At 38.0% G+C, this 12,589-nt stretch overlaps 1 protein-coding gene across 1 annotated transcript; it reads right to left on the bottom strand.

The window, feature by feature from the left end:
• Window positions 1–6,505: 6,505 nt before the first annotated feature.
• LOC149819251 (vesicle-associated membrane protein 721-like) lies at window positions 6,506–11,256 on the bottom strand. Its single transcript, XM_089985342.1, has 5 exons — window positions 10,975–11,256; window positions 7,512–7,653; window positions 7,308–7,428; window positions 6,926–6,988; window positions 6,506–6,778 (listed from the first exon to the last, which is right to left on the bottom strand). The coding sequence occupies exons 1-5, from the start codon at window positions 11,162–11,164 to the stop codon at window positions 6,635–6,637; spliced, it is 660 nt and encodes a 219-aa protein (XP_089841468.1). The 5' UTR covers window positions 11,165–11,256; the 3' UTR covers window positions 6,506–6,634.
• Between the last annotated feature and the right edge of the window lie 1,333 nt (window positions 11,257–12,589).

Raw genomic sequence — 12,589 nt, 5'->3', positions numbered from 1 at the left:
TATGAATTGGAGCTTCAGGGTGAATTGCATGATGTCCTTAGCTAAGGTTGCCAATAATTGTTTGAGGTACGAATGTGAGTTTTGTAGAAATTTTGGAAATCTTCAAGGTCCTGTATGGCAAACAGATGATCAAAACTTTGCATTAGCTTTTATTTTAGGCTTTTCCCAGGAAAAAAAAGAACATTTAAAAGTGTCTTTTTTCCAATCAAATTGTCAAATGTTAACCTTTTCTATTGTAAATTCTTGGTAATGGCCCGAGGCATTATTGTGATTTCAAATAAGCGAAAAGACTTTCGCTCTTCAGTAAAAGAATAATTTCTTTGTGGATGCACTACATTTTGTAAATAACAGTGAAGAATTACTTGTGTAGCAAAACTTTAGCAGTCAAATTTGTGAGTGCTCTTCTTTTATCTGACCTAGCTTTGATTTTAAAAATGAGGTGGCAGTAAACAAATGATTAATATACAATAGTAGACATGAATTTTTTTTTTAGTTTTTACACTATTTGTGTTTCTTTTGCCAAGTTAACAAGATTCTGGGCCTATATTTAAATAATGAAACTTGAGAATGGTTTCTTGCTTCTTTTCTATTTCTGAAAAGAAATTTTAAGAGAGAGACTAGAATATTTCATGTTTTGATTGATGCGCTTGGATGATCATACTTATGTTGGATCCAGGTGTGGCCATAAGGTCTCGCAAATGGAACCCCAAGAGCCACAAAAATGGTGGGCTCATTAAGATTAATTTAAGTAATGTAATTATATAATTTAATACTATTTAATGGCTACTTGTAACATAATGCACATGGGTTATAGATGGAATTTCAAAACTAATAAAGCATTATCTCCAAGATTAATGGTGGAATTAATCCTCCATGGTTGCCTATATCACAAGACCGTGACCATGTCATGGTAGAGAGTGCAAGAACCGAGCTCCAATGGAGTACTGTGAAAGTCCATGCTTGGAGAGGGCTAGAATAGCCCAATAAGTGGTGATTTTCACAAGGTTGGAGGTTCAACCCCTCCTTCCAGTGCACATACACAATTTGATTGGGTGGTCCCATCCGAACCGAGTTTAGGAACCATCGAGTTCCAACAAATTAAACGGTGTATGAAAAAAATTATTTTCATCATCTGAATTCATTGCTTCCATGGTTTTTTTTTTCAAGCTATGTCCTTTTTAGTTGAGAAAAACCCAAAGAGAAAACTGAGGAAGTGAAAGAGTTGTAATACCTTCTAGAACTCTATGCTCATAAAAAGCATGTCAAATCCTGCTTGTGACAGGTCTTTCTTCCAGCAGCGGAGAAATGAATTGTTCCATAATGCTCTCATATGCCAATTGACTAGATTTTTTTTTTCAGTTTCCTGATTTCATATATGAAGGCTTACTTCCTAGACTTTTTAGGAGGCAAAATTTAATGTGCAAGACGCGGATGTAGGTAGCCAGGGTGCAATTGTTGCATAATCCTATATTTCAAGTGGATAAGCAGGTAAAATGAATAATATATGAAATATTGGCTCATGTTCTCTACAAGTTGCAGAATTAAAATTATCAGTGAATCTTTCTTTTAGGGTTTTAAGATGATAATTTCTATACTTGGCATATCATAGAGAGAATTATACTCATGAGAAATTATGAGAACAATGCTCTTTTTTCCCTGAAAATAAGAGAACAGTGATCTCACATAAACATTTTGACAATAAGACAATTATAGCATTAAGGATGTTGAATTGCCTACAATAATTGTTGATATATCTAAAACATCTCAGTTCTTTCATTTATAAGAGGTTCTACTCACCATTGGCTGATCTGTCCTCTAGGTTTTATAACATGTTCTTAGGTTAAGCTCTTATATAATATGCCCTTATAACGTATGGATCTGTAGTTCCTCTTTGAATAGTTTTAACTGGCAAGATTCTCATTACATTAATATTCTTTTAAAGAAAAACATAGTTCTTATCAATTTGCCAATCGACTTAGGGTATCTGGTGAATTTTGGACTGTCAAGGGTTGGGATTGTTTTGTGAACCCAACCCCGCCCGACTCAGGTCCGAGCATGCATGGACATATATACAAAATGCAGACCTGAATGTTATTCATGTTGACCCAAACATGTGGACCGGTTTGGGTTATGGTTTTTGTTGGATATTTAACCTGATCCGGCTGACCCAATTGTTTTCTTATATAATTTTCTGTTATTTATTTTTTTTTGGATATTTGACCTGATCTGGCTGACCCGATTGTTTTCTTATATAATTTCCTGTGAAAATTATATTCAGAATTACCTCTAAATTATGTGGGTCAGGTATGATATTCCACTTTCTTGACCCAATATAACCCAAACCGGAACCTGAGTTTTCATCGTTTGTGCAGGTCTGGGTGCACCCTTATGCGTCAGATACCCAAACCCATGCCAACCCTACATGATTTTTCTTCTCTAATGTGATTCATTTTTCTGTAACCTAACAAAGGTGCAATCAATTCAACTAGAATGATTTTATACAAGATTTACTTGCATGTGTGCGTTTTCCTTATCTATGTAAAAGATCTATGCTCCACCGTTCCATCAATTTCTAATTTAACCAATCTGGCCATAATTGACAATGAATTGATCATTGCCTCAATGGATCTGTATGTTTATGCCAAGAAAGCTGGTAAAATATTTAAATTGGAAAATGACTGTGTTGTACGACAAAAATGATGCGTTTCTCGAAATGCCCTACAATTTTGCAAAATTTTGATTGTAAAAGGACTTTTTTTACCCCTTATTACAAGCAAATTTCCTTCGGATATGCAAACTTCCTTTTAAATATCCGAATATACAAATTTCTTCTCAAATATATATATATATATATATATATATATATATATATATGTGTGTGTGAATTTTCTCTCATGCATTTACGAATGTCCTCCTTCTTGTTCCTCTTATGCAATTTTATTAAAAGGAGGCTCGCAGATTTTTGAGATATTCACAAATATGAGATGTGAATGTCCCCAAAATGTGTGCACCTTTTTTAACTAAATACTCCTACATTTGCAAATGTCATCACACATTTGTGAACATCTTCCTGTATGTGCCCCTTATATGATTTTAGTAGGAGTTTTAATATTTTGGGGACCTTTGAAACTCATGATTGTTAATGTCATACGGTATTTGCCAATGTCAAGAAAAGGGTCATGTGGCTGGTATTTGCAAAAGTATCACTAAAGGTAAAAAAACCTTTAGTAGTGTTTCAAAAGTACAGTTAAAACCTTTAGCAACACTTCAAATGAGCTGCTAAAAGCCTTTATAAGAAAATTCACATATTTAAGAGAAAATTTGAATATTTAAGAGGAAATACACATATTTAAGAGAAAATTCACATTTTTGGATATTTGGGAGGAAGTTCACGTATCTGGAGGAAATTCTCGAGTGAAGGTTAAAAAGGTCCTTTTACAATTAAAAATTGTGAATTTGAACATCAGGTGAATTTCAAAAATTATAGGGCATTTCCAAAAAACTTGTCATTTTTGGCATACAATAAGATCACTTTCTGTATTTAAATTGTTGTAGGCGCTGCAAGCATTTTTAAGTCATCAATTTCCTGAAAATTTGATTACTCAACTTTCTCAGAGTTTTTTTATATTCAAAACGTCCTACTCAACTTTCTCAAAGCTGCATGTCCGACCCCCTTTCTGATGAAAGGGCCCACGATACCCCTTTTCTTGTGTATGTATATATATAAAAGGTGGTAGCTGCCTACCAGGCTTTCGATTTTTTTTCACATTTTTCTTAATTATGATAATACAGGTGTACATGTTTGAATTTATATGAATCAGCTGTTGGATCATCTAATTCCCATGAGCAAGTAGGTTTTTATAAGGTTTAAAAATCAATAGTTTACCCGCTGACAGGCTTTGAAAGGGGTTTTTTATTTTTTCTAAAATCTGACCACATCTATATGCTTGATTTTATAGTAATCGGCTCTCGGATCGTTCAATTCAGACACACAGGTAGGTTTTTATAAGATTTAAAAAACGATGGTCTACAATATTCAATGATTATTGAAAAACATGATCCAAATGTTATTTCCTAGCAAATCTACCACGCCGGACTCATCTGCAGGGTCAGATTTGAGAAAAACAACCCGGAAACACCTAGTTAGTGGTGGAGGCAGGGATATATATATATATATATATATATAACTTTTGTAGTATATGTCACAGAAGCATGGCTAGAGGGACACGGGATATGTCATTTTTGTGTAATTTTCTATAGCAGACAAGAGGAGATGACACGGCAGTATGTTGAAATATTCATGTGACATAGTTTGCAATTAAGAGTCGTACTGTACTGACTGATCTCTCTCTCTCGAGCGCCCAATTTTTTCAAAATCCATTATAATTTCAAAATATAACTTATATATCATTTTTTATTGGGATATTATAATGCAAGAAAACCACTTTTTAACTTAATAGATTTTCACAAAAAATAAAAACAAAAATAATTTATCGCAGGTTTTTCCCTCGCGGGGAAAGTGATCAAAATATGAGACATTGTGTTAGACCGTCAGGTCTAATGTGGGTTTTCTCCAGCAATTCCGTTTTAGGCAGGATTCTGGTAAGGTCGATTTGGTGACTGAAGTCTGATGCAACTACTTAGATCGACGGTTCTAATTGAGTTTACCTCTTTCTGATTCAGATAAAAATCCACATCTTCAGCTCTTAACTTTTTACACCATGATCCAGGAGTAGGATAAAGGGCATAGACAGTAGATATGTCATCAAAGTGGGTTTGCATCCATTCAATATTTGACCAAGATTCAACCTGTTCCCACATATAGACCAGAACCAAAAGGTAGAATCATGCTCAAGAAGGCCTTGGACAGCCTTGTCATCAAGGTTTTGTCAAAAACTCATGGACTCGTTTCAAAGGCCGTTCAGCCTGTAATTCTTTTTTCAGTATGAATCGCATGGCAAAATCATGGGAGCCAATCTGAAAAGATCCACTCCTCCCCAAACCGTCTGGGGACAGTACCACTCATTAATTTCTCGTGTTTGATCAACTACAAGTCTATAATTGGAAGTCTTAACAACAACTAATTAGAATGGATGAGAAATCATTGATTGTTCAGTACCAACTGTCGCTTCTAACATCTATGACTATTTAAAGAAACGATTCAAGTGAAGAAATAGATGGGACGATAATAAGGCTTCCCCATACAAGACCCTCTAAATGGGGAAAAATATATCAACCATACACAAACCGTCAAGAAAAATCAATGCACGGCTTCTTCTTCTTCTTCTTCTTCTTCTTCTTCTTCTTCTTCTTCTTCTGGGTGAAGCCCAAAGCATCAGTTTGGTGACGTGTCGACAGATTCATCTGTTGATCATGCCAGCAGTGATGGGGACACAACGAACTTGGTTAAGCTTGGCCCGAAGCTCGATCGTGCTTTAAATGAGCTGAGCTTGAACATGACTCTAAGGCTTGAACGAACAAATGAATCGAGCTTGATCGGCCAACCGAGCTCCATAAGACTGGATAAGGCTCGGATACAAGTATATATTTAATATGTTTACAAAAAAATCATAAGTCTTTGTTAGTGTAATGGGTAGGCGTTAGTTTTTTTTTGCCTTTTGCATTTTAATCTAGAGGATGTACATTCTTTTTGGTCAGATCGATCGTTGGCTTAGCTTGGAATGCCATTGAAGCTCTGCTCAGTTGGAACCGAGTTCTGACAATGCCATTGAAGTTTGGCTCTGAGCTCAAGCCGAGCTTGGACAGAGGTATTTGGAACAGGACCGAGTTCGAACAGCCCAGGCTCGGCTCGTGTGCATCAAGTGCCTGTATTATCAGGCCTGAACTGAAGCGGGTGGCTTTTACAGTTGGCCCCAATCATGTATTTGATGGGAAGGGGCCCAGAATCGAAATCCATTCTGACCCTGATCCATTAGCTGATGCTTCCCGCACAGGTCATTAACAAGCTAATGTGTGTTTTCCTGGATAAAGAACCCTAATCACACAATTAAGCAGGCTTAGCTTGGGGTGGGTTTGGGCAGCCCAAAGCCTGATAAGTGTCGAGTTGGACACACCCTCATGGTAAACAGCCAGGTCCAGTGGAGATAAAATGGCCTCCTGAGTGAGGAAACAGCTACCTCGTCAACTGGTCATAAATTGCCAAATGGCTCACACCTGAGCAGCTCAATTGTGTCTCAGGCCACACCTTGGGCTCGTGATGCAGGGTCTGAGCAGAGAGAGTGGAGATTTGCCTGAATGAAACCCAAGGAAAATGTGACAAAAAGCACCTCGCCCAAGGAAAGCTTATGATCGCCAAGGCTAGTGACAGAAGAAATGATCAACAAACCTTCGGAAGAAAAACATCATTTCCAAGCATCACTTGTATAAAAGGGTTTGTTGGGACAGGCTTGCATGAACTACGGTTTGATAAGATGTTTAGAAAACAAAACAATAAAGTAAAAGATATGCAAATCTCTCTCTCTCTTGCAAACGAACGCACACAATCTGTGTAAGCATCAAAGACATTCTAGTAGAGAGACTAGAACAATTACAGTATACAAAATATACAAAAAAAAAACACCATCGCATTCACAAGACACGAAGTCTCAAATATCACACTTTGTATTCAAATCCATCAACACTTGAAACCATGGCAAACAGACAAGACGATGATGAGAATCAAGGCAACAATAATGCCCAAAACAACCAACTTGATCTTCATATTCTGTAACCACATCTTCCTTCTCATTTGGGTTCCTTGTGACTGGAAATCCTGAGCCTGCACCGACACAACAGTCTAAACATATCGCAATTTTTTTACAAAACAAGGGAGAGGTTACACAGAAACAGATGGACTCGAATATGCTACCGTCCAACGTTGGTCCTTTGACAAAAGAGAGAGGTTTGTAAATTATACACCACAAACCTGTGAGCGTAGATTATCAGTTTTGTCAACAAGAAGCTCGATCTTCTCACCACGGTCAAGAACCTGCACATGAAAAGAATTATGAGCAACACATTCCGCATTATTTGATCTACCAAAACGACATCTGCAATGTCAACATTCTATGGTCGTTAAACTGAAATTGGCTCTGTCCCATTATTTTGTGATGCATTTTTTTCTTGCCTATAATATTTACAGTAACGTTCCTCTGGAAATAATAATTATTAAATTATATTTTGTGATGCATTTTTTTCTTGCCTATAATATTTACAGTAACGTTCCTCTGAAAATAATAATTATAATAGGAAATTCACAAAAATATCAAAGCTACTAGCAGTCACCTCAGAAGAGAATGATGAGTTACCTTCTCAATGTTTTCCATCATCACTCCCTTCACTTCTGAAACCTGAGCCTTCACTTTGGCAAGCTTGCTTACTTCCTCTGCATGGTCCACACAGTACTGCATGTGTTCCTTCAGCTTGGGTCTGCAATAAAATGACATTGTAAGAAATCAAAAGAGGGTTCAGAACTGCATGATGGCCGTTTCTACTTTACACACAACACATACCCAAATTCTTTGTTGAGGCTGTCAGCAACAGCTGTAGCAGCTTTTCCGCCTCCATATCTCTTGTTAAACTCATCTTTTACACGTTCCAGAAAAGCAATAGGCACTTGCCGTCCAACAGACTCAACTGCAACTACACAAAAGGCTGCAGTATCCAGAAAGGGTGTAAATTATCAAACTAAACCGTTGCTGAAGTTATAAAATTCAAAAAGTTTAAGAAGCAATGACTTGTTTATGTGGTCTGACCATAATTGTGGAATACAAAGGTGGGACTTAACTACCTTTAACAGCATTGACACAACTCAAGCTTGTCAAGCCTTCTCATCATCAGGGCACCATAGCTTATATTTTTAAAGCCTTAACAGTTGGCAACTACTTGTGAAATCCCACCAAATCAATTCAAGAACAATGCAGGACCTAAGAACAGTTTAGAAATGCAACTAAGGCTCTGTTTGAGAGCCTTGCATTGAGATGGAAACACAATTTCCATGTGTGGCCAAATTGTAGTTTTGCCAAAATTCTGGTGTTGAGGATGGAGTTGCCGAAAACATCATTTTGTGAATGGTGTTGAAATGTGTTGTTGTGGCTGCCAACTCCATCCCCAATGCAGTGTTTTGGCAACACCACTGCTCCTGAACAGCATAGAGCATGAGATCACTAGAGGAAACCATACCACACCTCCAATTCAAGGCTCCCAAACAGTCTAAAAGGAATCCCCATTAAGTTTACCTTGACAACATAGTTATTCTATCCTCCCCCACCAGTGCTCTACAGAGTCTAAAAGGAAAAATCTTTGGATATTTTCTAAGTTTAAAAAATAAAACAGAAAATTTTTAAAACAAGAAAAAATTATATATTAAGCAAAAAATCGCTAATATGATAGAAAGAACACGATATACAATGTAAATAAGCAACAGTTTGTTCTTGATTATTGCACTAGACTAGATAATCTAGAACTAGCAAATCACAAATATTAGTTAAATAGTGGAAGTCATGATATTACTGCGACAATATCGTGATAACTATAATATCTGATATTTTGAAAATGCCATGACATTAAAGCTTTAAAATCACTTTCAAAATATCGCCTATATCCGTGACTATGAATACAGCATACGTGAATTGCAAGAATCTTTCTTTAAGTTACAAGTTCTCCTCTTCTCATTATGGCATGTGATTGTCTCATAGAAAAAGTTAAAAAAGAAAGTGTAAGTTATCCCTTAATAGAACTTAAGAGAATCTTACAAGTTGCCATCCAATCAAAGCCAAAAGCCTCAATTTCTAGACTCTTCTTGGAAACAGTGACAGAGGGAGAAGGAGAGCTGCAACTAAAAGGCCTCCCACTCCTGCAACTTCAGCTCGCCTTCTGGGTGATATACAAAGGAGTAAAAGTGTACACCTCAACTTCCCAAGTGTTGCCCCAACACCTTTTTCGCGAACAAACACCGTGGATGAGTTGGACCCAAGTCCACATCCTCAGCTCCTGTCCCAGCTAGCAGCCCCCAGACGGAGACTTAATTAAGTGATTTTTCCACACCACTATCATGTGCAGATAACATCATGTTTACCCCTGACCACCAGGGTCATGCAACCCGAGACACTAGGCTGCAAGTTGCAAACAATCAAATATCCTGAGGATAGGATCATTTGCCTATAGCTATATGAATAATTGTGATAAAAGACATACTTTACTTTAATATGTCAACAAATACTGTATCTCAAACAAGTATGAATCTCTGCATAAAAGTCCACTGTTCAGTTTCTAGGTCCCCAATTACACAGTCAATGGACACATAAAACCAGCAAGCAGAACATGATCCTGTAAGCAGCCTGCAAGGTCATTGCACTGAATTGGAATTATATATCCTGGGGAAAATGGGTTTATCATCACCAACATCAACAGCCATGCCCACCAACAGCAGTTCAAGAAACATCCACCCACAGCCTCTCAGCCTAAGCCCTGGGGGCCATCACCATGTCAAAATGTACCCTGCAGCCTCTACCACCACTAAGCACAATCATAGTGTAAATTGCCATGTCCACCACCAATATGTAAACCATCACCTGCACCACCACCACTTACAAGATTACCATATCTACTGCTGCCTCCACATAATGCATACCAACAATCTAAACATTTTTCAAGATGTAGTGCCCAAAACAAACCTAATCCAACCAATGAAAACGCAACTCCCCAAATAACAAACATTAATGACAATGTAGAATTCAGAAGGCAGTGGATTCAAAACCAGTCTTTGGCCATGTCAACTGAGGGATTACCATATCACAGATTACATGTACTACCTTTTTAATCTAATCATCAATAGCATAATGCATTTTTATCATTAACTGCCGTATAGAAACACAACCTATTAGATTTCTAAATTGCAGACTGATATAGCATCATCAAACTTCAACTGTCAAAATATATATAGTTTGATATCAACACTCAGAACAGAATGTTTAGAACAATCACCATAAATGAATCGGATCTTCAAGTTGAAAAGTTCATTTTTCTCTTTCACTGGCCTTAAAAAAGATCACTGAAATCCAAAATCCACATATTGAGATTTGTGAGAAAAAACAGGCTTCTTCCACCTAATAATAGCAGAATGATCACCACAACAACCAATGAAGTAAAAAAAAATAGTTTGATAAGCCCTGACAATTAGTCGAGGACTAAGATGATGAGAAGATGAGAATATACGCACCAACTAATGAAGTCAATTTACTATAAGAAGTAGCGATCGTATTATTTTCAGTTTTTTCCTAACAAAGATTTTGGAAGGCTTTCTTATCTTCTTGACAACAAACACAGAAATATCTCACCCATAAGAATAGAGAAAGCAGACAAGGCAATTCCTGTTGTAACAAAACCATTCAATCTCCTTGACACCAAGAAAAAAAATCAAACTCCGCAACGTGAAATCCAAGATCATATCATTTATTAAACAAATTTTTTCCCTCATCCTTTAAACGTTTAGCTGGTCTTAATCTATGAAACTCAAAGACAAAAGGAGAAACAAACTAGTAACAAAAAGAACTAGCATCTGCAAGAGAAAAAACAGATGGAAGCAAAATTCAAAAAGTTCATCGATCTTATCTCAGGGGAAAAATACAAGTTCAGAAACAAAACGAGTTTCAGTTCATTTCTCTCCGCCAACGTAATCCAATCACGGCCAACAATCTTCACCTAAACGCACCGAAAACATCGCAAACCCTAAATAATTTAAAAAGAAAAAAAATCAATAATATCAAACAGTCGATCAACAAAAATCAAACAAACTTTCATAAACCCAAACGAATCCTTCAACAAATAAGCCGAGAGGTCTCCTTAAACCCTGACCAACTCAAAACATCCGCAGCAACTCGTTCTAACCCCGAAACCAAATCCACGCGAACGAGATCAAAATCGAGAGAAAGGGGAAACAGAACGCAAAAAGAGACGGGCGATCGAAAGGCGTACTGAATCCGTCTTCGACGAGGTAGTTGAAGGTGTGGTTGTCGCTGTCGTAGGTGAACTTGTTGTTGGAGGCGGGGAGCTTCTGGAGGCACTGGGTGGCGATGGCCTTGAAGTTGCCGGAAAACTCCGTGAATTCCGCGATGACGACATTCCCCCGTGCAACGAAACTGTAGATCAGAGACTCCTGCCCCATCTCGGAGCCTCTGAATCGATGATCAGAAAAACCTTAATCTGGGAGATCGGTTAGGGTTTTCGACCCCACTCCTCAACTTACTCTCCCTTCTTTTCTTTTCTTTTCTTTTCTTTTCGGAGTTCTCCTCTTTACTAGAGAAAGAAAGAGTCGTGGAGGAAAAAGAAGGTGAGAGGAAGCAAAAATGTTCCCTTGTTTGAACCAATGGAGGTGCGAATAGTTGTGATGCCGAGTGAGCGTCAAATTACGTAAAACCCCTTGCGGTTTTGGTCGCAAAGACGTGGACGAGCTTTCGTAGAGGCGGCCTACGCATCCCGAGCATTGTCACAAGGATACGACCAAACGGTTACGAGACACTTAATTTTTTGTGCAATTTTTTCTATTAAGAATGGTATGAAGAGGACTCGACACGAGAGGACATGTTGAAGTATCCCTGTGACATAGATCCTTAACCATGAGGAAGGTCGAAACCCCGTGAAAGAGATGCCAACAAGAGTAGGAGTGTGTTACCGAGTCGGACTTGGTTAAGACCCAGGTGGTACTCACCCCCTCTTCTTTCGCTATAAAGATGTCTGATCACATAGAATTGACGCTCATCCCAGCTACAACTTTCTCAAATGCATAAACTTCATCAACGCCCATCCCAGCTACCTACCGATGCCAAACAAATCCTCATGGAGTTTAAGCATTTGAAGAAGTGGCAGCTGCCAAATCCATGATTTAGTGTAAATACTAAGGCGAAAGGACCTCACTTCCCATCCCAAATTGCGTACACACCCATCCGAGCGCCGAGATTCCAAACAGGATCACCAAATGCATAAACAAACGCCAAGATTCTAAACAGGCCCTTAATCAACTGGGTATCCAACCCATTGTCTTTATGGAATGGTAGGCTTGGAGCAGCTTGACACGGAACCGAACCATGTTGTGTTTTCTGAAAGTCAACAGCCAAGTTCGTCCTTTCACAAAATAGCAAGGAGAATTTAGTAATTGTTCTTTCGCAGTTACTCCCCTCATACCAGTAACGCACTCTGTTATTTACGGCGAGCAAGGCCGGTACTCATGATTTCCGGCCCTGAATGAATTTACCAAACAGCCCTCCACTCTCTTGAGATTGATAGAAAGGCTCTCTGTTCGTATGACGAGGCGGCGGACTCAAGCACAGTTCCCAAGCGAGATGTGCGGTGAAAATTGAATATCACTGATGGTTTGGTTATATGATCTGCCCCGTCAATCATTATCTGCTACGAAAGGGTTGTAAAGTTAGAGGGCAATTTAGGCATTTAATATCCGGTGGATATATATGTTGCGTTTTATTTTGGTAGATGGTTAGCGATGATGATCAGCATGAAAAGGTGGTATGGATGATGGTTTTGGAGTTAAAAATCCACCGTTGATTTTTAACCCTCAAAAAATGTTAAGATATAC

Source organism: Nuphar pumila, chromosome 13 (assembly GCF_984573655.1).
Source record: "Nuphar pumila chromosome 13, dmNupPumi1.hap1.1, whole genome shotgun sequence".
NCBI classification, from domain to species: Eukaryota; Viridiplantae; Streptophyta; class Magnoliopsida; order Nymphaeales; family Nymphaeaceae; genus Nuphar; species Nuphar pumila.
The sequence above is the reverse complement of the archived record's forward strand: the minus strand, read 5'-3'. Positions and strand labels throughout refer to the sequence as shown.